Raw genomic sequence first — 26,077 nt, 5'->3', positions numbered from 1 at the left:
GACTTTCAACAGTTTATTCTCAGTCATCAACACAGAAATATGTACAGTCAGTCAAACCCAGCAGGACGTTTACAGCAGCAAAGAACCGGGCCCTGTGGGGTTCTGTTAGCATTGTTAGCATGTGTTAGCGGCGGTGAGTTCAAACATCAAAGAGAAGAAAAACAAAGTCATATTCATAAGACAAACTGTCTCAGTTTGGTCACATGACCAGACAGCAGCTCAGAAGTCACGTGTTCTGTTCGTCATAAAGCTTCACAGTACAGAAAGTTCCTGAGAAAATCCCCCAAAACTCTGAAACCCCCAACACAAGGACAGGGTGTCCTCACAGCTTCCTGGAACCGGCTTCTGGTTCTGGAGATTCTACTTGGAGTTTGGACCGAACCGACACCTTCCAGGCAAAGCAGGAAGGTCATGAAGTCCAGGAACCCAACCAGTCCAGGTCCGGACAGGTGAAGCCACCTGGATCGGGTCCAGGTGTCTGCGGCGGTTCTGGTTCTGTTTGGGTCGGTGTGGTTCTTCTAGGTGTGAACTTGTGCGGTGAGGTGTTGCGCCTGAAGTGAAGCAGCTGCGTCTTGATGAAGCTGGTGAAACGGATCTCTGCCGTCTACAGCGACAGGGCCTGGGAGGTGTCGCTGTCGGACATCATGGAGACGCGGGTGGAGCTCAGCGGACTCCTGCTCTTCCCCAGCGGAGTCTTGTTGGGCCGCGGCAGGCAGCAGCGCAGCAGGCGCCCGATGTCCCGGCGGAAGCGCACGCCGACAAACACGTAGAGGAAGGGGTTGAGGCAGGCGTGCATGTAGGCCAGACTCTTCAGCACCTGGCCGGCCTTGTCCAGGGCCTTCAGCTGGTCGCAGTCCGTCACCGTCATGTTGGACGCCTGCGTGGCCTCCATCACCAGCATGCTGTTGTAGGGCAGCTGCGACACGATGAACACCGCCACCACCGCCAGGATCACCCGCATGGCCTTGTGCTTCTCAAAGTTTCGGGTCGTGAACAGCTTGGCGATGATGACGCTGTAGCAGAAGCCCATGACGATGAAGGGGACGAAGAAGCCCATGCTGACCTGCAGGGACAGGACCAGGATCTTGGTGCGGTTGCCCATGTCGGGCGGGAAAACCATCCTGCAGTAATGCGAGGATCCGGCGGCGGCGGGCGCGGCGAAGGCCAGATCCGGCGTGGCGAGCAGCAGCGCCAGCAGCCAGACCGCGGCGCACACGACGCGGCTGCAGCGCCGCCGCTCCAGCTGGGAGTTCTGGGCCTTGGTGGTCTGCACGATGACGATGTAGCGGTCCACGCTGATGCAGGTGAGCAGCAGGATGCTGCTGAACAGGTTCACCTTGTAGAGGGCGGAGTTTATCTTGCACATGACGTGGCCGAAGATCCAGCCGTGCGACGCCTCGGTGGCCCACAGCGGCAGCGTGACCAGGAACAGGAGGTCGGCCACCGCCAGGTTCAGCAGGTACACGTCAGTCATGGTCTTCAGCCGCTTCCGGAAGCTCAGGTAGATCCAGACCACGGCCAGATTGCCGGCTCCGCCCACCAAGGTGATGATCCAGAAGAATGGCGGCTCGTAGCGGCTCCGGAACTCGCGCACCTGCTGCCGGTCGCACATCAGGTCGGTGATGTTGTCGTTCTCGTAGTCGTAGTAGTCCTCGGTGCTGCTCGAGGTGGATGGAACCTGGCAGGGCAGTGAGACACACCTGAGCACACCTGAGGGGCGTCAGCGTAAATATGGACACCGTCAGTACTCACCTCTGTCGTCATTGCTGTGATGATGTCATCCATGGAGGTCATGTTTACGGTGATGAGGTCATCAATCTGGAAAACAGCCATGTTTATTGCTCTGTGTTGCATCATTTCCTGCTCCAACTTTTTCAAAATAAGAGCCTGACATGTCTCTACAGTAAAACGTTTAATTTGTCCCAATGTTTCTGTTGCATTCATGAAACAAAACTACATGTCACGGCTCTGGACCTGAACATCAGATGACAGTAAAGTTTAATAATTTACAAACTGACTGAGATTAACAGCTGTGACCTCTGACCTGCCAGCAGCAGCATAAAACACAACAAAAGCAGAAAAAGCAGCAGGAGGTGAGCTGATGACTCTGTCCTATAAAACTGACACGATTAAAATGTCTCTGGTTCTGGATCAGTTCAGTGAGAATCAGAGTTTAGTCATCAAATATAAATACAGGTGGTTCTGTTTCTGTCAGCGCTTTATTCCAGAAAAACTTTCTACACATTCAGCCTCATTTTCTCTCTAATTTCTTGGTTTGTGGAGGAAAAACGTGATGGAAGTGATGAGCAAACCCAGACAGACAGACAGACAGACGGTGTGGACTCACCATGGTTGCTGCTCGGCTCTGCAGATTCTGACTGTTTGCTTCTCTTCTCACTTTCTGTCCGTTAAACCACAGCGTGACGAACAAAAGGAAGGAGCGACGCGGCTTTACGCAGGCTGGGGGCGGAGCAGCCAAAAACATCCAACTGTCACGATGATGAGCAAAAACCATCCATCAATAATCAGTCGTCACCTGAACCGTCATCTAACATGTTGATCGATATCCCAGTTATTAATAATCAAAGCAATAATAATCTGATCAGGTTTCAGTCTGGATTTAAAGGAACTCAGGGTTTCAGCTGTTTTTCAGTTTTCTGGAAGTTTGTTCCAGATCTGTGGAGCATAGAAGCTGAACGCTGCTTCTCCATGTTTGGTTGGTTCTGGTTTGGTTCTGGTTCTGGTTCTGCTCTCCCTATGCATTGCTATGGCACCAATCAGAGAAGTTCTGATGGGGGTCTCTGTGACCCGACCCATCAGCTCCAGAACCTCTCAGCTGTTCCAGTTTTCTCTTGCAGCATGTGAGTCAGGTTCTGGGCTTTGACTAGACTGCTGCAGCATCTTGGTGTTGAACTGGTTCTGAACATAAAACCAGTTCATGTTGGACCTCGTAGGGGAGAGCAACAACTTGTTCTACTTTGATTTCACAAACTTTCAAATGCGCCAAATTAAGCAGTTCCTTGTTCCAACCATCCAATCAGCTGCTGTTTTTGAAGGTTACCATGACAACCTCTCCCTCCCCCTGAGGCTTGTTTTTGTTTCATCTGTAGTACTGAGGTGTCTGTGGTCTGAACATGATGTTCTCTGCTTCACCTCCACTTCCTGTCACACACACACACACACACACACACACACACACAGCTGATACCAGGTCAGAACAGGATTCTCAGCAGGTGTCAGAACCGTCCCTCAGAGGTTCTGGTCCAGACTGACGTGATGACATCACACAGCTGCTGCTGCTGCTGATTGGTCAGCTGAGCTTCCAGAGCGGTTCTGTTGGTCCCAGTTCTGCTGGCTGTGGAAGCCATCAGGGTCCAGAGCGGTTCTGGTCATGTTCAGAGGTTCTGGCAGCAGCAGTGGTCTCTGGTGGTCCGGTCTGCAGAAGTTCTGAGTTTGTTTTGAGAGGCCCACATCATGACACTGCCACCACCAACCAGAACAGGTTTCATGACGGTTCCGCCAGGTTCTGGATGCTGCAGTTGAGATCCAGACCCATGAGACCAGAAAATGGGTCTCCAGCTGGTTCTGGTCTGGTTCTGGAAGGTCTGTTTTCCCAACTGAGGATGAGTTCTCCATCGGACTGAAGGTTCTGTTTTGTCAGAACCTTCTCTGGAGACCTGAGAGGCGGTTCAGTGTGAAAATCCCAGCGGGTTCTGAATCAACTGGACCGAGCGGTACCAGCAGCCCAGCCTCATGCTGCCCATCTGACCCGGTTTCACAGAACTTATTGCTTCACCGTTTGTTCTGCTGAGGCCCGGTCAGAGGTTCTGATGTTTTGGGGTCGGGTCGGACCTGGAACACTGCGTTCCCTCCCGAGCGGTTCTGATGTTTTCGGGCCGGTTCCCCTCCCCCATGTGTCTGCGGTCGCAGCTTCTCATGCGATGGCGCTCAGGCTGAGGCGCTGGCACGCGATGCGGCGCGTCGCTCACACTTCCTGTCAAAAGAGGAAAAAACAGCCTGCTGTGCTGTCACAGCCTGGTCGTCATGGTTACCACCTCCCAATGGCACACACCACCGCTGAGGTCAGAGGTCACGGAGCAGCAGCAGCACGGTTATGCTGGTGAACTTGGTCCTAAAAAGGACCATGGTTACCATGGTAACAGAGAAATTGTCAATTTCTCTGTGATTTTGGATATTTATCATCATCAGCAGTTCACGTCTTCTGATCAGATTCAACTAGTAGTTATTATGGGATGTTACTGGGTTAGTATGGAGAATTTTCTTAGTCAGTAAAGTTTATTTATAAAACCATTTCCACAGACATGAAATCACAAAGGGCAGAACGACAGAAATCAGCCTGACAACCATTGAAGACATAAAACCAACATAAGAAAATAAAAATGTTTTGGTTGCTTTTTAAAAACCTCCAGTCAGAAATTGGAGCCGTGAGGGAAAAACGGCCCAAAACCTCCGACTGATAAACGTCAGAGAACCGGCAGAACATTTAGCTACCAGGGAACCGGCAGCCTGGTCATGTGACCCTCTGCAGGTCAGCACCAGAACTTTACATAAATCCTAAGACCAACCAGAGGGACACGACAGGATTTAGTCTGGCTCAGGCTGCACAGTGGCACAGTCGGTAGCACTGTTGCCTTTCAACAAGAAGGTTCTGGGTTCGATTCCCGGCCCCTGGGTTCCCTCTGGTACTCCAGCTTCAACCCACTGTCCAGAAGTTAATTGGTCTCTCTAAATTGGCCCTAGGTGTGTGTGTGCGCGCGTGTGCATGGTTGTGTCTCCCGTCTGTCTCTGTGTTGCCCTGTGACGGACTGGTGACCTGTCCAGGTGACCTGCCTCTCGCCCAGAATGTGGCAGCAGTTCCTCCTGACCCCACCAGGGACCAGGTGTAAGACGATGGATGGGTGGGTGAGTCTGGCTCCCTGTGGCCTCGGCTGGCTGACCATCTCAAATCTCCTGGAGTTGATGTCAACAAGCCGCTGCTTCCCATCTCCTCCCTCCGTCTGAATGACAGCCGTGGAATCGTAGGCCGGACCGGAGGACTTGCTCTGAAACCGTTTACATGCAGGCTGGAACGAGACACCAACTACAAACACGTCATAGTTACAGACATAATCCCTGATCTCACTGTCTTTGCCAGCTACTCTTTATAATATTTGAATGTTGCTACATGTGCCTATTTTTCTTAATGTGTAATTTCTTTGCTGTCTGTATGTCTAGTTTACACCTTTTAGAAATTGTGGAGTACTCATTACCTTAGACCAATGTTTAGCTTTTATAACTTTTAGATTATTATCCAGAGAAACTCCTATTAGTTTATCTAGACCAGGGGTGGCAGCTCCAGGCCTGGAGGGCCTCCTGCAACTTGTAGATGTGTCTCTACTTCAACACACCCGAGTCAAATAACGAGGTCGTCAGCAGAACTTGATGCACTGAGGAGGAGATTCAGCTGCTGGATCCAGGTGTGTTGGACCAGGGAGTCTAAGAGCTGCAGGACTCGGACCTCCAGGACCAGGATCGCCCAGCCCTGGGTTAGAGAAACGACCCAGTGCCTTAAATCAGTGCTTCTCAGTTCCAGTCCTTAGTCCTGCTCTGCATGTTTTAGATGTGCCTCTATACCAGAATAACTGATCCAAATGACTGCATGACCTCTTCTGCAGCCAACAAGTACTGCTTGTTAATCACCCACTGATTCAATCCAGGTGTGGCAGATAGAACACCTGTCCTCAAACATGCAGGGCAGGAGGCCTGAGGACAGGTGTTCTGTCTGTCATACCCGTAAATCCAGCATACCTTATGTGAGAGGAGCCCCAAACTGGGTCCTGGAGGCCCAAAGTGGGTCCTGGAGGCCCGGCACCCTGCATGTTCTATTCTCTCCCTGCTGGTAGAAACAACCTCCTCAGCAGGTCGGTGTTCCTCTCAGGCCTCTAATGAGCCGTTATTTGATGCAGGTGTGTTAAACCAGGGAGGGACTGAAACATGCAGGATGCCGGGCCTCCAGGACCCACTTTGGGCCCCCTGATCTACCGTATAGAATCAAACATGGAGAATCAACATTTAGTTTTATCTGATCAAGAATCCAGAGAAACTCCAACCAGTTTATAAATTATGGAATACTTATTCCTATTAAACATAAGGGAACCAATGTGTCGTTCTGTACTTTTACCTTTTTTTCTTTTGCTTTGCTTTTATTTTGTATTTCTTCTAATTCATGTAAAACACTTTAAATTGCCTTGTTGCTGAAAATCTGCTGTATAAATGACATGACCTTACCTATATTAATGTAATGAATTAAAAACCAAGGTTTCTCTGACTGAACACAGGAAGTAGTTCCTGAAACAAAACCAGACCCTGTTCAGTTGGTTTTACCTGTGAAATGCCACCAGGTGTTGTCTTTATTAATAAATTTGAATAAAAGAAGACAAAAAAAAGGCCAGAAACATGGTGTTGAAGATGGGCGGAGCTATGACTCTGGCTACAGGGGGCGGAGCTATGACTTCACTGGGCGGTGCCATTATATTGAAGCCAGCAGAGGTTTTGCCGCCATGGCAGCGCCCCCTTCAGGTGAGTCGCTGTCTGTGGGTCCAGATTCAGTCAGATGGCTCATGTGGGCGGGGTCAGACAGCTCAGCTGACACCTGGGTGGATGTACGGTGGTTGATGGCTGTTGATGCAGCACTGGAGCAGTCAGCTTCGCTTTCCGTCCAGCAGGAGTCGCTGTCAGAAGCTGAGGACAGCCGGCTCTGCCTCCAGCGTCCGTTGTTTCGCACCCCGGCGCCAAGCCGGACTCCTGGTGAACCGCTGAGCGTCGTGCGGCGAGACGAGGCGGTGCTGGAGCTGAACGATGAGTGCAGATCCTTTTCCTGCAGCCGCAGCACAGCACGCAACAGCGGAAAGTGTCGACCAATGGCAGCACGATACTTTGGATGTGTGACGGCATAGATGATGGGGTTGTGGATGGCGGAGGCCTTGGCGATGATTGCAGGTATTGAGTTCATGTAGGGGGTCAGCAGGTGGGCGTAGCCAGCGGTGGCGGTCAAAGCAACGGCAGAGTACGGCGACCAGGACACGATGAAGAGCAGAATCACTCCCAGAGCCACTCTGGCCATCCGCCACTCGCCGCGCAGCCGCTCATACGCCTTGGTGGTCTCTCCACTGCTCAGCCTCTTCACTTCCTGAGCCGCCCGTCGCACGGCCCTGAAGATGGCCAGGTAGCAGGTACCGATGACAGCCAGGGGGATGAAGAAGACGAAGACGAAGAGCAGGATGGTGTAGCTGCGCACCGTGACCGTGAAGCTCATGTAATCCCAGCTGCAGGACGTCTGTAGACCCTCAGGAACGTAGGCACTCCACCCAAAGAACGGCGGCAGACTCCAGCCCAGCGAGTACACCCACACCCCTACGGCCACCACGAAGAGCCGCTGGCGGCTCACTCCGCCCAGCAGCGCCAGCGGCCGCGTGATGGCCAGGCAGCGGTCACCGGCGATGGCCGTGAGCGTCATCATGGACGCGATGCCGAACAGAGCGCCGCAGAAGGCATAGAGCTCGCAGGCAAACTCTCCGAACACCCAGCGGCGGTGCAGGCTGGCCACGAAGAAGACCGGAGACTGCGTCACCGACATCAGGAAGTCCGCCACCGCCAGGTTGACCACCAGCAGGTTGCTGGGTGTCCGCAGGGTCTTGCTACGACAGAACACGTAGATGACCAGAGCGTTCCCCAACATGCCAGTCACTCCCACCAACAGGATCACACAGCCGATGATGTAATGGGCATGCGCAGGAACGTCCACAGTAGGGAACGAGCGCAGCTGCTGCAGGGTGCGGTGGGTGGAGACGGGTCCCCGGAGGTGGACGAGCATCCCGAGGTGCTTTTGGTGATCTGTGCAGTTTCCTGCCGGGGGGCAGATAGACGCCATCCTGCAGGCAGAAGGGATCTCTGCTGCGGATCTCAGAGGTTCTGGCTGATTCCTGAAACCCGATGGTTCCTGATTCTGGGCGGATCTTTGTTCAGGTCTGTCTGGATTCTGTTTGCTGGATCAGAGATACAATCTGTGTGAACGCTTGGTGGATGTCAGCTGGAAATCAGGCTGGAGGATGTTTGTCGGTTGTTGGCTGTACGGCGGCCTGGAGTCCTGCAGGACGTTCAGAGGAACTCTGAGCTTTTTATGTCGCGCTGATCGACTGATGATGATGAGGGGGTAATGGAGCGGACCAGAGTCCGATCCAATAATGCCCCGAGGGTAAATGAACATCTGGAGCAGAAGTAACCCAATTATTTCACTTTGGACACTAATGATGTCAGGACCCTCAGTCAACTTCTCCAGCTGATTGAGTCCTGTTGGTACCAGACCCCACAGACGACCTCTGACCTCCAGGAGAAACATTGCATAAAGGCCTACCTGAGTCCAACCGGTCCTGCATCAGACGCTCCCTGACTAACATGTCAAAGCTCTTAGTTTGAAAAAGGAAAGAAGAAAAGTCAGAGAGTCGCAGAAGAAAAAGAGGAAAGATCTGGAAACAGATGCAGATAGATGTGAAAAATTGCAAACTTTTTCTCAAAAACGATCTTGCAGTTGATAAGATGAGGACGAAGAAACAGGAATGTCATGATGTGGGGTGTTTGGTGGTGAGTTGGACCCAGGTTGACGTTTCATGGTGATCATGAGGCAGCAGCTCTGACTCTGACAAGACGAGGACCCGACTGGGGAACAGGACACAGCTGGGATCGACGACGGTGGACAAGGCGACACAGGAACTGAAGAAACACACAGAAAACCCAAATCAATAGTCAATGAACTGTGTAGCGTTGTGGGATATAATATTGCATCATTTACATATTTTTATGAGATGATGCCACATGACTGCTTTGTGGTCAGAAGATGATGCGCATTCATGGAAGTATTTTCTCTGAATTGCAAAGAGAAAAATGAATCTCACTGCAGCCTTGGAGATGACCCAGAAGTCTGATTAACAAATAATCAATAATTATTTATAATTAGCAGAAATTCCTGGAAGGATCACAGGAAAGGATTGGACTGAGGACAGGTTGGACAGATGTTTGGACAGTGTTGCTAGGTGACGGGACAGCAGCAGGAGGACGTTAGCCTGAGGACATTAGCATCCCATTAGAAGATCAATCGGTCAATCAGCTGATGGACAATTTGTCCCAGAGGGACATGGGGGACACTCTGGACCGATATGAGCACAGTGTCAATACGAAGTGATTCTTCTGGTTTAGAACATTTCCAAAGTTATGGAAAAGCAACTAAAGAGTTTAATTAAATTTTCAGAAATGACTCAACAGATGCAAACAAATCTTTCATCGTTTATTTGTAGTTTAGTAAATCAAATTTCCAACAACATCTACAGGTCAGTGAACACAGCAGCCTGAGTCTGTTGCTGCACATGCTCAGTTCTGATCAGCAAGTGGCGCTACACCGCCATGAGCATGAACCAGTCTTTATGACTGTTATGACAATTTAATGCAAATCTGGCACATTTAATTTAATTTTAATTTAGAGCAACTTTGCATGAACAGTGTCATTATTTACCGAATGACGTTTCATGACAACAGTCAAAGACTCGTTCATGTTCATGACTGAGTCATGTCAGTCTTATGCACTCTGTCAAATAAAGTGTTACCCAGGCGGCAAACGGAGCTCTAGCTCCCCCTACAGGGCGCGTCCTTAAAGACAGCGACCCTAACCTTTGTCTCCAAGTCCAGGTGTGCTGAGACGTAGCACCAGCTGCTGACAGGTGAGGCTCACGTTGACCTGGTGCAGTGCTGCCAGGGGTCATGTGACCATGATGATGTCATCAAGGTCCTCTGTAGCTAATGCTGCCGTTTCTCAACTCTTCTGCTCTGATGCCCAGGTGGACCTGCAGGTCCTCCTAGTGCAGCCTCTTCCTGCTCACCTGGAACAATGACGCAAACCCGCCCAGGGGTTCCAGGTATGTTCCAGGTGTCCCAGGTATGTTCCAGGTGTCCAGGTATGTTCCAGGGGTTCCAGGTATGTTCCAGGTGTCCCAGGTATGTTCCAGGGGTTCCAGGTATGTTCCAGGGGTTCCAGGTGTGCTCCAAGTGTTCCTTGTGTTTTCAGAAGTTATAAATCTTAGCTTGATAAAATTACTATTTTTCACGTCTTTATTTTCATGTCAAATAAAAGTCAGAATATTTCCTGCAGGTAAACATGCAAGCAGCACCTGGGGAGGTATCGGTCCAATCAGACTGCAGGGTGAAGGGAAGGGGCGTGGCGTCTCCGCGTGTGTTTCAGCAGCAGCTGGCGGTCCGGGCTGGAGTACTCGCATTGTTGGCATGGAAACACCTCACCTGTGTGATGCCGGCGGGCGTGGAGGTCCAGGCTCTTCTTCTGGATGCTGATGATGGAAAAACTTGTCAGGTTACCATGGTAACTGGCAGGTACAATATTCAGACGGAGGAACTAAAACACAGATGGGTATGAAGTGGGCGTGTCTAACAGGTGCTTTACCTGCTGTAGCCACAGAGCTGACAGCGGTACGGCTTCACCTGGCTGTGAGTCCTGCTGTGTCGGAGCAGGGAGCTGCGGTCGATGGAGGCGTACGGACACTCAGCACACCTGAACGGCTTCTCACCTGGGCAAAACACAGGAACAGCTACATGACCAAAGGTCACCATCCAGGGGGTTACCTGCGTCAGTCTCAGGTGTTTTACCTGTGTGAGTCCTCAGGTGTTGCCTCAGCGAGGCCTTCAGCCTGCTGCTGTAGGGACAGTGAGGACAGGAAAATGGTTTCTCCGCTCCGTGGACGCCCAGGTGACGTCTCAGCGTCAGCTTAGAGGAGAACTTCCTGCAGAGGGAACACCTTAGTGCTCAGGACTGGCGGCCAGGAACTCAGCTCTGTGACTGGTCGGTCCGTCTGGATGTAGTGGTGAATTGTGGGTAACGTAGTTACCTGTGGCAGAGAGAGCAGGTGAGGCCGGTCTGCTCCTCGTTCCTGATTGGTGAGACGACCTGGGACGAACCAGACTGGGACAAACTGGCAACAGAGCTGCTAGGATCACATCCTGCTTTCTGATTGGCTGTTGGCCCAGAGAGATTCAGAGGTCGACCAATAGGAGACGGTCTGCTGCCAAAACAAAACTCAGTTTTCAAGATTAGATTCGAGACAAGACAAAATTCAAAAAGAACTAATGCTGCCCAGCTCCACCAGCTCCGCCCACTCCACCAGCTCCACCCACTCCACCAGCTCCGCCCACTCAACAAGCTCCTCCCACTCCACCCGCACTGCCAGCTCCACCAGCTCCGCCTACTCAACAAGCTCCTCCCACTCCACCCGCACTGCCAGCTCCACCCACTCAACAAGCTCCTCCCACTCCACCCGCACTGCCAGCTCCACCACCTCCGCCTACTCAACAAGCTCCTCCAACTCCACCCGCATTGCCAGCTCCACCCACTCCACCCACACTGCCAGCTCCGCCCACTCAACAAGCTCCTCCCACTCCACCCGCACTGCCAGCTCTACCATCTCCACCCACTCCACCATCTCCACCCACTCCAACAGCTCCACCCGCAATACCAGCTCCACCCTCTCAACAAGCTCCTCCCACTCCACCCGCACCGCCAGCTCCACCCGCATTACCAGTTCCACCCACTCCACCAGCTCCACCTACTCCACCAGCTCCACCCACTCCACCCGCATTGCCAGCTCCTCCCACTCCACCCGCACTGCCAGCTCCGCCCACTCAACAAGTTCCTCCCACTCCACCCGCACTGCCAGCTCCGCCCACTCAACAAGCTCCTCCCACTCCACCCGCACTGCCAGCTCTACCAGCTCCACCCACTCCACCATCTCCACCCACTCCAGCAGCTCCACCCACTCCAACAGCTCCACTCGCACTACCAGCTCCACCAACTCCACCCACTCCAACAGCTCCACTCGCACTGCCAGCTCCGCCCACTCAACAAGCTCCTCCCACTCCACCCGCACTGCCAGCTCCACCCACTCCACCAGCTCCTCCCACTCCACCAGCACTGCCAGCTCCACCCACTCCACCCGCATTGCCAGCTCCTCCCACTCCACCCGCACTGCCAGCTCCTCCCACTCCACCCGCACTGCCAGCTCCGCCCACTCAACAAGCTCCTCCCACTCCACCCGCACTGCCAGCTCCACCCACTCCACCAGCTCCTCCCACTCCACCAGCACTGCCAGCTCCACCCACTCCACCCGCATTGCCAGCTCCACCCACTCCACCAGCTCCACCCACTCCACCCGCACTGCCAGCTCCACCCACTCCACCAGCTCCTCCCACTCCACCCGCATTGCCAGCTCCACCCACTCCACCAGCTCCACCCACTCCACCCGCACTGCCGGCTCCACCCACTCCACCAGCTCCACCCACTCCACCCGCACTGCCGGCTCCACCCACTCCACCAGCTCCTCCCACTCCACCCGCACTGCCAGCTCCACCTCTTGATGTGTAGTTGGTTAAAATGACTCACCTGTCAGGAAGCTCCGCCCTCTTTGGGTCTTGTGGTGCGGTCAGCCCAGCCCTCCACCTATCTGAAGGCCAGTCAGAAACCTGAGCAGACCCTCCACCCGACCTGCCACTCCTCCTCCTCTTCCTCCTCCTTCCTCTCCTGCAGCGCCTCCTGAAGTGCGGCTCCAGCGCCTCCCAGCTGTCGGCTGTCCGGCCACAGCGGCTGCAGCCGAAGCCGCCAGCGGCTCGGTGTGACCGAACGTGGACGTCCAGCAGCCGTTCGGACGGGAGCGTCAGGGGACAGAGGGGACACGGCAGCCGGCCAGGGGGCGGAGCCTCTCCTGCCCTCTGGTCTCGGCCGTCGGCAGGTGGAGGCTTGACGGAGGAGATCCGACAGAGTCCCAGGGTCATGAGGTGGGCGGACTGGTCCATCTGCTCCTGGGTGCAGGGAGGCGTGGTGGGACAGGACAGCTCCATCGGCGCCCCCTTCAGGGGGAACATGGAGGACTCCTCAAACAGAGTGCTGACCTGCAGCACCACAGAAGAAGGAGGTCCAACAGGGCTGTGTTACCTCGCAGGTGTGTGTGTTACCTCGCAGGTGTGTGTGTTACCTCGCAGGTGTGTGCCACCTGAAGCCCCTCCTCTGTGCTGATGTCACAGGTGGGTGGGCTCATGCCACCCAGCATGTCGTATAGCAGGAATTCCTCGTCTTCGTCGCTCTGCTTGGACTCTCCGTCCAGACTCAGCCGGTATGGCGACTCTGGCTCCGCCCCCTCCTGGCTCACCTGTTGTCCGTCGGGTCCGGTCAGGCAGGTGAGGGCGGGAGGGTGATGGCGCAGCAGAAAGTGGCTGCCGATGGCCGTTTTCAGGCCGCAGGTGAACTGACACACCTTGCAACGGAAGAGCTCCACCAGGAAGGACTCCACCTGCGACAGACCCTCCACCTGCTGGCAGTAAAGGCTGGAGCTCATGGCTCCGCCCACCACCTGCAGAGTCACAGGGCTGATGTCACTGTAGCGCTGCGCCACCCACGACATCACTGCCGCCTCTGCTCTCTGATTGGCTGCCTGCAGTCATCTGGAGACAATTAAAGCACATCAGAACCAGAACCAAAACCAGAACCAGGACCTGGCTGGTCCAGCCTCCATAATCTACAGGATGCATGACATCACAGCAGGGGTCAGGGGTCAGACTCCAGAAGACTCCATGGCAGATCCTAAAGGTGCCCAGCAGCGCCCCCTGTTGGCTGCTCTGGCCCTTCCTTCCTGCAGAGCGCTGTGGTTCCTGCCGGTGACCTCTGACCCTCCCGCTCATAAAGGCTGCAGCTGCTGCAGTTTATCGTTGTGATGTTCGTGAAACGTTGTTTTATTAACCAGATAAATTCTGTTTTCATCCTTTAAGGAGCGATTTTATTGAGAATTATTGACATACACATTCTATAAAAGGAAATCGTTGCTGTTGAAATTAAGCATGTTTGGTTTTTATTCATATTATTATTTGGTATTTACTTTTACAAAATTTTATTAATTTTTGTTTTGTTTTATGATTTGTGTAGCTGTTCGGTCAGCTGAGCAGTAAATGAACTTTGACTTTATGTCCTAATGTGAATAAACCTGCTGCTTCCCGCCAGGGTGGATTTATGACAGAGTGATCATCTCTCCGGGACGAAGATCTCTGGTGGACCCTGTTACCATGGTTACGCTCTGCTGTGTTTCTTTCACGCATTGATTAGCTACCCAACCTGCCCAGCCGAGTCATTTCTTTTTTCCTGTTACGGTTCTGGTTCCGGACCCCGGTGAACAGAACCAGGCCGATCTCAGTCTGACCCGTTCCAGGATCCTGTTGGACCCGTTGGACCCCCGGTTCGGTGCCGGACCTGCAGCTCCGTGTTCCGGTTCGGCTCGGATATGGGTCTGCTGTTACCATGGACACGACAGGTGGAATTACCTGCTGCGATCCGGTCCTGGAGCGTCCCGGTTCTGATCCGGTTATAGAGGAACGAGTTCGATCAGCTGGCGAGTCCTCAGAGAAACCGGAAGCTGCGCAGACCAACTGCGCGAGGAATCCAGTTTTTTTAAAACAAAACTTTATTAAACTTCTTTTTTAAAATATTTATTTTCTGAACTTTATTATAAATGTTGATTAAAAAATAGACCACGACGTAATATATGACGTAATAATGTGAACTGAAGAAGAAATTTAACAAATTTATTAAAATAACTTTGAATCTTTTAGGTTCTACCAGGACCAGAACCGAATCTGGACCAGAAACGAGACCAGAACGGGTCTGGATCAGAACCAGAGGAATCAGCCAATCAGAACACAGACCAGGTGGAACAGTTTAAGTAACAGCAGAAGGAGAAACAGAGGAGTCCGTTTGTCCTGCAGCACCCTGACTACAGAAACAGCTCAGCATGACCCCGGCCAGCAGTAGGAGGACCGACCAGAACCTCCCCTGGATCTTTCCATGTGAGGATCTGAGATTATAACGTGGATTATCAGGAAGCCATGAAGATGAAACAGCAGAAATGTGATTTCTGTTTTTAGTTTCCATCACACCGGGCTCTGCTGCCCCCTGCTGGTCATCCCGGCCTGCACTGTTCCTGTTGCTGCTCCCTGCTCAATAAGGTTCTGACCCAGTTAATCTGAGGGATTAGCCACCTCAGCAGATTAGCTGCTCATCTGCTGCAGTCGACATGGCGGCCCAGAGGAGCTCGGTTCTGCTCGCAGGTACGTGCTCCACTCAACTCACTGGTTCTGGTTCTGGACTGCCTGGCTGACAGAACCAGAACCAAATCCAGACAGAACCTGTGGTGGTTCTGCTCGTCTAGCAGTATAAGGTCAAAGGGCAACAAATGAGTAACTATAAAGAAACACGACTCGGTAAATAATGAAGAAACATTTTTGTCACTTCTGATTGGTGGTCAGGAAAACACTCAGAGTGAGACCTTTGTCTGAATGGAACATCTATTTACCTCCAGAACCCATTTCCTTCAGAACCAGTTCAGCTGTGGTCCAGATCCAGACCGGACCGGATCTGGATCTTTAGTCAATGCTTCAAGGTTCCAACTTCTCATTCAACATTTGGTTCACCGGGTCACCGGACCTGGAAGCGGGTCATCAGAACTGAGGGAAGCATGGAAACCGGTCCAGAACCTCAGAACCTCTGCCACTCCGACAGCCTGGTGCTGCTGATTCCGGTTCTGATCATGTCTGTCCTCCGTGTCCCCAGGTCTGCTGCTCCTGGTACCGGTTCTGTTGGGATCAGCCTTTGTGGAGGAGCTGGACGACACGTAAGTCAGAACCAGACATGGAGTGCAGTTCTGGACCGGGTCAGAACAGCTGAGCCAGAGGTTCTGAAGGCAACCAGAACCATACGGAACATTAGAGTGTTCACCGGAAGTGTCGGGTCCAAACGGCAGGTTAGGACGGGTTCTGGTGGTTCTGAAAGCCCTTATGGCGTTTGGGCCAGGAGGTTCTGCTGGTTTAAACGGAACTGTGTGGGAAACGTTTCCATGACGACATGGAGACGGCACATGATGTTTCCAGTGGGTTCAGGTCTGGACTTTGACTAGGCCACTGTAACCCTTGAATCTGATGGAAACATCCCATAATCCCTTTGGTCATCTTGCTTTAGCCCCACCATCTTCCCACAGCATGATGCTGCCACCACCACGGTCACCATGGGGACGGTGTGTTCAGAGAGGTGGAGAAGTTTGAGTGGTGTGAAAACTTCTGAACTTTTGTTCCCTTCCTGATTTTGACCAAACCAGTTCTGATGGTTCTAATGGTTCTGATGGTGGTCCGCTTTCCTCCTCTGGGTTGAATCTGGTGACCTTTAGCCTTTAACCCCCCCCATCAGGACAATAATCACTCTGATCTTATCGTCTGATTCAGCTTCATGGAAACTACAGATCCAGAAGAGATCTGGCTCATCCAGGTACTTCTACTCTGACTGACGACAGTAATCTGATTACTCTGACGACAGTAATCTGATTACTCTGACTACTGTGTCTCCTCAGTTTTACGCCCCCTGGTGTTCCTTCTGCAAACAGCTGGATCCTGTATGGCACCAGATCGGATCAGAACTTCGGAGTCTCGGCTCTCCGGTTCGTGTTGGAAAATCTGATGCTACAGTCAACACTGGTCTGTCCCTTCAAAATAAAAGCATGCACTGGATGGAGGTTCTGTTGGCTGGCTGATGTTCTGCCTGGTTCTCCCAAAGGTTTGGCCAAAGAGTTCAAGATCCGAAATTATCCCGCCATCCTCATGTAAGTCTTGACATCACCATGACATCACTGTGACATCATTGTGTATGTTTATTATAATTTTTGCATCAAGCTTTGCTCTGGTTTTGGTGCAGAAATGCAGCAGAAGTTCTGCTTCCCACAGGACTACCAGATCCCAGTAGGACCCAGTAGATCCCAGTACGACCCAGTAGAACCCAGTAGGACCCAGTAGGACCCAGTAGGACCTGACTGTTCTCCGCTGATTTCTCCTTCAGGCTGAAGAACAATGTCAAGTTTAACTACCCCGGGTCCAGAACCAAGGAGTCAATCATGGACTTCATTGACCGGGTCTCAGGGTGAGTTTGAAGTGTGAAGATATTAGCATAAAAATTACAACTGTATCAGGCAGTGATGTCACAGTGATGTCACATGAGTAGGATGACACTGTGTGATGTCATTCAGGCCGCTGGTTCGTTCTCTAAGCAGCACACGCCTCTTCCAACACGCCATCAGCCACCATGACGTCCTGGTCGTTTATGTGGGAGCAACATCAGAGCTCAAGGTGCACAAACACACGATGAACCAACTTAGACAGGACGTGTAAACCGGTAGCTTCCTGCTTCTCATCTGGTTCTTCTGTAATATGAAGGTTCCTGTTTGTCCTCCAGAACCAATGAACCCAGTCAATTCCCGGTTTCTGACCCAACCTGCTGTGTGTTTGCAGGGAAATCTGACAGCTGCAGCAGAGGAACTAATCGTCCACACCTACTTCTTCTCTGCCAGCAGAGAGATCCTGCCACAGGTAGGACTCTCCGGCTCGGTTCCACTGAGCGGATCGGGTTCATTCAATGTTTCATGGACCGCCGTGTAGAGGAAACGGTTTCCAGCAGAAGCTGGCAGTGAAACCCGACCACCTAACGAGACGTCGTACTGGAGCAACTACTGCCATCCTGCACCGACCCGATTTCACTGACCCGTACCACACCGACCTGTACCACACCGACCCGATTTCACTGACCCGTACCACACCGACCCGATTTCACTGACCCGTACCACACCGACCCGATTTCACTGACCCATACCACACCAACCGGTACCAAACCAACCCGATTTCACTGACCCATACCACACCGACCTGTACCACACTGACCCATACCACACCGACCCGTACCACACTGACCCGTACCACACCGACCCAATTTCACTGACCCATACCACACCAACCGGTACCAAACCAACCCGATTTCACTGACCCGTACCACACCAACCCGTACCACACCAACCCGATTTCACTGACCCATACCACACCGACCTGTACCACACTGACCCATACCACACCGACCCGTACCACACCGACCCAATTTCACTGACCCGTACCACACCGACCCGATTTTACTGACCCGTACCACACCAACCCGATTTCACTGACCCGTACCACACCAACCCGTACCACACCAACCCGATTTCACTGACCCGTACCACACCGACCCGATTTTACTGACCCGTACCACACCGACCCGATTTTACTGACCCGTACCACACCGACCCGATTTCACTGACCCGTACCACACCAACCCGTACCACACCAACCCGATTTCACTGACCCATACCACACCGACCTGTACCACACTGACCCATACCACACCGACCCGTACCACTGACCCGTACCACACCGACCCAATTTCACTGACCCGTACCACACCGACCCGATTTTACTGACCCGTACCACACCGACCCGATTTTACTGACCCGTACCACACCAACCCGATTTCACTGACCCGTACCACACCAACCCGTACCACACCAACCCAATTTCACTGACCCGTACCACACCGACCCGATTTTACTGACCCGTACCACACCGACCCGATTTCACTGACCCGTACCACACCAACCCGTACCACACCAACCCGATTTCACTGACCCATACCACACCGACCTGTACCACACTGACCCATACCACACCGACCCGTACCACTGACCCGTACCACACCGACCCAATTTCACTGACCCGTACCACACCGACCCGATTTTACTGACCCGTACCACACCAACCCGATTTCACTGACCCATAGCACACCGACCTGTACCACACTGACCCATACCACACCGACCCGTACCACACTGACCCGTACCACACCGACCTGTACAACACCGACCCGATTTCTCTGACCCGTACCACACTGACCCGATTTCTCTGACACGTACCACACCAACCCTTAATAAACCACTCAGGGGAAACAAACCGTCTGTGGTGTGTTTGGTTGTTTGGACAGTGGCTGATGGCTGACTGTGTTTCAGGAAGTGACTCTGACGTCTCTACCAGCTGTGCTGCTTTTTAAAGACGGGACATACTTCATTTATGATGGTGAGACATGTTGGGGGCCAACCTGTGGCTCTAACTTGTACTGCTGCCAGATTAGATGCCCAAACCCTTAAGATGTGAGTCAGTGATCAGAACTCAGGTGGACCTTCTGTGTTTCAGAGGAACAGGATGGAGACCTGAAGTCCTGGATCAAAAGAGAACGCTTCCCCAACTTCTTTCTGATTGACGGCTACACCCTGTATGCTATGGGGGAATCAGGTAACAGCAACACACCTGTGTCAGGATGATGTCATCATCAAACAGGTAGATTGAAGGTTCTGCAGCTCAGGACGAACTCTAGAGTTGCTGTTTATAACCCGATTCTGTGTTGGTCACCCAGTCCATCCAGTCCACATGTTGACCTTGAGTCAGAACCCTGGTCGCGAAGTCACTGGGACTTCCAGATGCTTCAGATGATCTGCAGGTTTCTATGAGCTAAATCTATTTTAGACATCTGAGTCCCAGTTTAACTCCTGGTGTTGTTAGGAACCAAACCTTCAGGTTTTACTCTGGATAATTATGTCTCCGGTTTTGCTTTTATTGTCTGTGAAATATTTCCAAACTGAGGTTGGGGCACATACTCTATTGTCTCTTGACCTGAACTGGAAATGATTATTCTTGCTTTAGCTCAATCTTGTTTGGATTATTGTGAAGAACCTTTCACAAAGAACCCTCTGTGGACCGGTGACAGGATTCTCATGGCACCCTGGGCAGGTGGACTTTAGTGCCCATTTCAAGATTTTTGTTTGGACTTGAAGAGCTATTTGGGGGGGAGGCACTGGATTACACCAGAGAACATCTCCAGCGGGTCCGCTGGGTCCTGAAGTAAGAGCCTGCCAACAGTAAGCAGAATTTGGCCCAGTGTCTGTCCCTGGTGAACCAAATGACAGTCAGTGTCCTCAGAACGAGGAGGCAGACCGAAACCAGGAGTGCTGGGACAGGGAATGAGCTAAGAGCTCTAGAATCAGTCTTTAGGTTTAGGTGATGTGGTTCCACCTTTCTCCTGAAGGTAAACTGGTCTTACTGGCTCTGCTGGAGGAGAGACACCTGTGTGAAGAAAACCTAAGGTGAGCCATGATTGTCTGACATCCATGTATCAATTAAACATCCTGCTGTGATGCGTTTCCTGTTATTTGTTTAGGTATAAGCATCTGGTGGAGAAGGTGGCCACAGAGCACAAGGACACCTATGGCAGGTCAGCTTTTATTGTGGAAGGCACACAGGAAGAGGAACCGTATTGCTGACTGTGTCTGTGTGTTCAGGAAGTTCTACTTTGGTTTCATGGAGGACAGCGGGTACATTGATGGACTCATCATGGGGTGAGGTTTGCCACGTCACCTGTTGAAGTTGTTAAGCTCATTAACAGCACCTGTTCATGCTGTCACCAGAGAGGCCCTTGTCCCCTCCTTGATGGTGGTCAACCTGTCCAACGATGGCTACTTCCTGCCGCCAGCGCCTATAGAGACTGAGCTGCAGTTGCTGGACTTCCTGGATGGCGTGCTGGACGGCAGTGTTGAGGTATAGTGGGGCGATGTGGCAGTTGCAGTGGTTGAGGGTAGTTGGGATCAATTGGGGCATTTGGGTGGTGCCCCAGATGCGATGTGCTGGGGCAGTTGGGGTGGTTTGTGGCACCCCAACTGATGTGTGCCCCAAACCACCAGTTGGGGTGGTTTGGGGCATTTTGGTGGAGAGATGTAGTTTGTGGCAGTTGGGTGGTGCAGTAGGTTCCTCTGAGGAGGTGCAGCGCAGCAGGAAGTCTTTGATTTCTCTCCCACATGCTCCTCAGGCTCTGGGAGGAAACTGCTTCACTCAGCGCGTCCGACGCTTCCTTTACGAGACCAGAATGACACTAATGGTAAGTGACATCATCAACCCACTTCCTGCTTCCTGTCCGAGCCTCTGCTCATGGCCTGTCTCTCTAGCCGGTGTTCAGGGACGCCCCGGTGCTTGGCTGCTTCCTGATTGGCTTCCCGCTTGCGGTCGGCTGCGTCTTCTGCTACCTCTGCATCAAGAACCGACCTGGTTCTGCTGATGACGACGAAGACACTCCTCTACTGGCACCGTTGATGCAACGCAAGAAGAAACTGACAGAGAAAAAGTCCGACTGAGCGGACATAGAGGAACTAGACTTTAGGTCCAGAAATGGTTCTGGTTTCACCCAGATGTACTTTCAAACAAGAACTTTTATTAGTCAGCTCAGTTGTGTCTGTTTTAATCCCAATTAAAAACATAAGTCAGTGAAATGTCTCTGAGGCTTTATTCCCACCAGGAGAGTCCTTTGGTTGGCCTGGTTGGTCCGCCCCAAAAGTAAACTTTATTTTTTCCTTTTGGTGAGGTTTTTATTGACATTGAGCTCTTTTGCAAACAGACTATAATTTGTAAAGAGAGCCTGGCAGCTGAAGATTGTTGCTTCCAATGGATAGAAATGATGGAAAAGGAAATCAAACATGGAAGTCTGGCTTTTGTGCTGTTACTACAACTGCAAGAGCAGCTCATTCAGCACAGGTTTCATGGTGGGATGTTTCTAATTTTGGAACAATGTTGATAAATGCTTTGACCCACAGCAGACTGGCAGCAGAAACTGCCCAATCATTTCAGTATAATTGGTACACGTACTCGCAGGAGCGTTAGCAACACTTAAGGCTCATTGCTGCCATGACGCTCAGCTACGGTGGCTCATGAAGTCTAAAAAGATGTTTATTTTCTGTAGTTGATCCGGATGGAGGGCTGCACCCGGTAGGCAAGGCAACTGCAGCAAGAAGGTTTGGGTTCGATTCCCGGCCTGGGGTCTTTCTGCATGGAGTTTGCATGTTCTCCCTGTGCAGGGGGGGTTCTCTTCGGGTTCTCTTCCTCCCACAGTCCAAACACGACTGTCAGGTTAATTGGTCTCTCTAAATTCTCCCTAGGTGTGTGTGTGTGTGTGTGTGTGTGTGTGTGTGTGTGTGTGCATGGTTGTGTTTCCTGTCTCTCTGTGTTGCCCTGCAACAGACTGGTGACCTGTCTAGGTGACCCTGCCTCTTGCGTTTGCTGGAGAGGCAGCAGCACCTCCTGACCCACTAGGGACAAGAGTGTTAGAAAATGGATGGATGGATCTGGATGGAGGCCGGTCTGGGCTCACACCAGAACTAAGGTGAGGGGGTTTTACAAGAAATAAATGTTTTTCAACATGAGACCTACGGTTGTATACACAAGTGTATGTTAGAAAAAATGTTCTTGATGGCAGTTACATAAATTCGGTTTTGCTAAACTGATCAATAATTATTTTTGAGGGGAACAAGTTTATACCTCCAGATCCATGAACTAAATTACGAAATGAAAATATACCCTACAATACTAGTGACACGAAGAACTTTAAAGGAATTTATACTATCAGAACACACAAATGCTTTTATTACACTTTTGCATGTAACAGTTAAAATGGTGCACCGCTCCTGGAGGTACTGCAATACCAGGTCGATGCGTGGAGTGGACGGAGCAAGCCCTTATTCCATCTCCCTGCTCCAAAAATCAATTTAATATATGGTCCCCGGGTAGGGGACGTATCAGATATTAAACTGATAAGAACAGATTTTTTTCTTTCGAAAAAAATTTATTGGCACTTTGGACAGTTTACATGGCATTTCACATTTATACAGAAATTATCTTTTCAAGGACTAAAATACAATTTATCACATCATTACAACTAAAAGAAGATAAGAACAAGGATGTTAAAACCAGACTCCATGCTAAAAGGTTGAGCAGGACCGGGGTGACTCCTTAAAAATTTCTGAGCCATCCCGTCCTTCCAAGCAGAGGCCCAGAGGAGAAAACCTCCCCTGCTGCTCCTTCCCTCCTTCCTCACCCGGAGGGCCAGGCCGCCGCTGCCGGGACCTCCGTCCGTGGAGCGCCGGCTCCTTCGTCCATGAAGGCGCAGGCGATGCTTCTTTGTGGCTGTGTCCTTGGCGCGCCACCTGCAGCTCTGATGGTACTTCTTCTTGCTGCCGCCATTCGGATCACAGCCACGGGGGGGATCTGCCTGCGCCTACTTACCAGCAAGTTTCTGGAGGTCCATATGGCGTCTTTGATGGTGGCGAGGGTGAGCCACATCTCTGCAAAGTCTTTTTTCTCCATTTTCTGGTGGCTCACCCCATACAGCACGAGCTGTAGATCGAGGACCTCCCTTGCTGGTAAGTATGGGAATTGCAAGGAGCCGGTCTCTGCCCACAGGTCCCTGGCAGCGCTGCACTCCCACAGCAGGTGCCTCACCGACTCCGGCGCGCCACAACCGGGTCGGGGGCAGATGGAGGTCGCCGACATGCCGCGGGAGTGCATAACGGCTCTCACCGGGAGGATCTTATGGGCCACCATCCAGGACAAGTCCTGGAGTCTGTTTGGAAGGACGGGATGGCCCACGTTGCGCCAAACTGTGGTGGCATCTCCACTCAGGAGGCCGCGCACTGGAGTCACTGGTTCCCGGTCCTGCACAACAGAGATAATAAAACGATGGTTAGTTAAAATCCCGATCTCCTCTCCTTCCAGTTTAAAATGCTGTAAAAATTTCTGTATAAAAGCGTATGCTGGTGGGAGATTAAAAGCTACTGGGGTTCTAAAATCGCTCTTTAAAAGTTTCCGTTTTCGTAGGTATGACCCGAACCAGAATCTATTTATTGCATTTGTCTTAGGGTTGTTAAAAATGTTCATGGCTTGTTTAAAATGAGTGCTAATGTAGCTGAGTTAATTTTAATTTTTTATTTTTTTGATGAACCTTCTCAAAACACCTTGTTGAATTTACATGATTGCTGTCACCTTTGCACTTATTTCTGTTTTATACTGTTTTATTTTGGATCCTAATGTGGCCCCAAATCCATCCCCATATTAGTTTTTCCTTGGTTTTTGAATTGTATTTTATTTTGGTGGAGAAGCTTTTATTTTCTTGTTTCCTGTCTCCGTGTCACATCCTGTGTGTTCCCGCTGCCCTCCTCAGTTCGCGCCAAGCTGCGCTGTGGAGAGGTAAGCGCACAGAGTTGTCTTCTGCTGTACATTAAAATATTCAAAATGTAAAAAGAAAAAGTATGCTGTTCAACTCATAACTTGTAAATAGTTGGTTAACTTTTTGATGTTTAGCACAGCACTGTTCTGGGTATTTAATTCCCACGTTTTTTGCATTTATTCAGTTTACCGTGCCAACATGGTTATTTTATTTTTGTTCTTTTGGATGGTAAAGGTGTGTGTGGGAGAGCCAGAGCCAGGAGCTGCTGCTGAATATGTTTTTGTTCTAAACAGGTATGTGAGTTATTTCAAAATGTTATCTGGTTGTTAAATGCATGTATTTTGTATATTTTTATATTACTGTGTAAAATTGTAACCTTTGGGCAGATTATTTCTGTTTCAGTTTTATTTTAATTGTTTTGTATGAATGCAGATTTTATTTTATTATTATTTGTGAACTTTAGATGATTTTAACCCATTCCTGTGAGTTTGCGCCAAGCTGCGCTGTGGAGAGGTGTGTGTGGGAGAGCCAGAGCCAGGAGCTGCTGCTGAATATGTTTTTGTTCTAAACAGGAATAAATCAATGCAAATCCTGGTTCCTGTCGTGATCCATTCTACACCTGTTACACTAATATAAAAGCTGCCTAAAAACAGGTACAGGTCTGGGACTCCTTTCCCTCCTTTTTCTTTGGGTTTCATCATAGTATCGCGCTTTAATCTTTCCCATTTGGAGTCCCAGATAAAATAAAAAATGTCCCGTTGCAGCTCTAAAAACACTCTCCTAGAAGGAATAAAAACAGAACTGGTTAGTAAAAACACGGGTAAAATCACTGCTTTCACTATTAAAATCTTTCCTTCTATAGTTAAATTTCTCATTGACCAATATCCTAGGTTTTGTTTTACTTTCCGTGTTATTTCTGTCCAATTTATTTTCCCTTCGCCATTTTCATCAAATCTAACACCTAAAATTTTCTGTTCTTGGGTCACCTGAAACTGTAGTCCTGTTTTTTCATTTTCTTTCCATGGTCCGTAGAATTGTGCTTTTGTTTTTTCTCTGTTTAATTTGGAGCCTGACGCTTTACCGAACCATTCCGTTAATTTAAAAACTCTATCTACTGATAAAAGATCTGTACATAAAATGTTAAAATCATCCATATATAAAAGACATTTGGCCACCTGCCCTCCACTCCCCGGTAAAAACACACCTGAGATCAGTGGGTCCCTTCTCAAGATCTGCGCGAGCGGCTCGATGCAGGTCACGTAGAGAAGGGCGGATAACGGACAACCCTGACGGACACCGCAGTTCACCTTCACTGCTTTTGTCAGAAACCCGTTAACCATGAATCTGCTGGAGATGTCTCGGTACAGCAGTCCCACCCACGCTATGAACCTCCCAGGAAAACCCATTTTTTTGGGGTACCTGGAAGAGGTACTGGTGCGAGACCCGATCGAAAGCTTTTTCAAAATCTAAATTTAAGACTATCAGCCGAATGTTTCTGTCTCTCGCAAAACAGATGGTGTCTCGGATCAGTACGAGGCTGTCCGTGATCCTCCTTCCCGGCACCGCGCAGGCTTGATCCGGGTGGATTAGATCCCCCAACACTCGGCGCATCCTGGCTGCTAAAAGTTTACTAAAAAGTTTACAATCAACGTTTAAAAGGGTGATGTGGTCTACCGCAGTGAAGTTAGTTTCAAGTTGGATATTCGATATTCGAGCTCCGCGGAGTAAGCGGCGTTTAGCTCAAGGTTGATCCGATTTATGAACGCTACTGTCGGCCAGCGGTTCTCCACCGCTCCCGGCCGCAGCGCCCGAAGGTTCACTTAGGGACTATCAACAAATTACCGAACCAAACATTCCTGTCAAAGAAATGTTAATAAATGCCTTGAATTGAAACCAACTAACTAATTGTCAGTGCTAATTCATGCTTTTACATGAGCCAAAATAGGATCTATAAAATTTTAAAGTCATATACAATATTTTCAATAATTTTAATATTAAATAATATAATGTTTTCTTCAATAGCTTCCAGGTCATTTGACCTAA

General features: G+C 50.7%; 6 protein-coding genes and 1 pseudogene across 8 annotated transcripts; 2 read left to right on the top strand and 5 right to left on the bottom strand.

Moving 5' to 3' along the window:
- On the bottom strand, positions 1–2,955 carry ccr9a (chemokine (C-C motif) receptor 9a). The gene is made up of 3 exons (XM_014967935.2): positions 2,348–2,955; positions 1,753–1,818; positions 1–1,678 (listed from the first exon to the last, which is right to left on the bottom strand). Exons 1-3 carry the CDS (start codon positions 2,513–2,515, stop codon positions 605–607), a joined length of 1,308 nt encoding a protein of 435 aa, XP_014823421.2. The 5' UTR covers positions 2,516–2,955; the 3' UTR covers positions 1–604.
- Positions 2,956–6,374: 3,419 nt separating this feature from the next.
- opn4.1 (opsin 4.1) lies at positions 6,375–7,930 on the bottom strand. Its single transcript, XM_088014354.1, has one exon. It carries the CDS (start codon positions 7,928–7,930, stop codon positions 6,530–6,532), a length of 1,401 nt encoding a protein of 466 aa, XP_087870480.1. The 3' UTR covers positions 6,375–6,529.
- A 1,389-nt stretch (positions 7,931–9,319) lies between these two features.
- Positions 9,320–14,527, bottom strand: LOC148154464 (uncharacterized). Of its 2 annotated transcripts, none has more exons than XM_088014352.1 (8): positions 14,419–14,526; positions 13,083–13,548; positions 12,494–12,999; positions 10,947–11,120; positions 10,708–10,841; positions 10,505–10,628; positions 10,218–10,391; positions 9,320–10,101 (listed from the first exon to the last, which is right to left on the bottom strand). In XM_088014352.1, exons 2-7 carry the CDS (start codon positions 13,506–13,508, stop codon positions 10,238–10,240), a joined length of 1,518 nt encoding a protein of 505 aa, XP_087870478.1. In that variant the 5' UTR covers positions 13,509–13,548; positions 14,419–14,526; the 3' UTR covers positions 9,320–10,101; positions 10,218–10,237. The 2 variants fall into 2 exon arrangements, with proteins under 2 accessions (XP_087870478.1, XP_087870479.1); XM_088014353.1 differs by having other exon boundaries at positions 9,966–10,101; positions 10,947–11,117; positions 14,419–14,527.
- On the top strand, positions 11,185–12,468 carry LOC148154465 (uncharacterized). Its single transcript, XM_088014453.1, has one exon. The coding sequence runs from the start codon at positions 11,185–11,187 to the stop codon at positions 12,466–12,468; it is 1,284 nt and encodes a 427-aa protein (XP_087870579.1).
- Positions 14,528–14,816: 289 nt separating the features above from the next.
- LOC106903900 (protein disulfide-isomerase tmx3a-like) lies at positions 14,817–21,308 on the top strand. 2 transcript variants are annotated; one of them, XM_014967932.2, is made up of 17 exons: positions 14,817–14,940; positions 15,019–15,201; positions 15,704–15,764; positions 16,369–16,411; positions 16,494–16,617; positions 16,697–16,742; positions 16,976–17,056; positions 17,163–17,262; positions 17,425–17,502; positions 19,002–19,068; positions 19,186–19,284; positions 20,075–20,132; positions 20,207–20,260; positions 20,328–20,384; positions 20,454–20,583; positions 20,852–20,920; positions 20,988–21,308. In XM_014967932.2, the coding sequence occupies exons 2-17, from the start codon at positions 15,168–15,170 to the stop codon at positions 21,171–21,173; spliced, it is 1,287 nt and encodes a 428-aa protein (XP_014823418.2). In that variant the 5' UTR covers positions 14,817–14,940; positions 15,019–15,167; the 3' UTR covers positions 21,174–21,308. The 2 variants fall into 2 exon arrangements, with proteins under 2 accessions (XP_014823418.2, XP_087870481.1); XM_088014355.1 differs by adding an exon at positions 16,835–16,898 and having other exon boundaries at positions 14,819–14,940; positions 15,704–16,411.
- A 1,172-nt stretch (positions 21,309–22,480) lies between these two features.
- Positions 22,481–22,658, bottom strand: LOC148154463 (U2 spliceosomal RNA; annotated as a pseudogene).
- Positions 22,659–22,784: 126 nt separating this feature from the next.
- On the bottom strand, positions 22,785–24,354 carry LOC148154462 (uncharacterized). The gene has a single exon (XM_088014607.1). It carries the CDS (start codon positions 23,743–23,745, stop codon positions 22,903–22,905), a length of 843 nt encoding a protein of 280 aa, XP_087870733.1. The 5' UTR covers positions 23,746–24,354; the 3' UTR covers positions 22,785–22,902.
- Positions 24,355–26,077: the final 1,723 nt, after the last annotated feature.

Source organism: Poecilia mexicana, unplaced genomic scaffold (assembly GCF_051168715.1).
Source record: "Poecilia mexicana isolate PSO_F unplaced genomic scaffold, ASM5116871v1 scaffold_17, whole genome shotgun sequence".
Classification (NCBI taxonomy): domain Eukaryota; kingdom Metazoa; phylum Chordata; class Actinopteri; order Cyprinodontiformes; family Poeciliidae; genus Poecilia; species Poecilia mexicana.
This window is presented reverse-complemented; position numbering and strand designations above follow the sequence as displayed.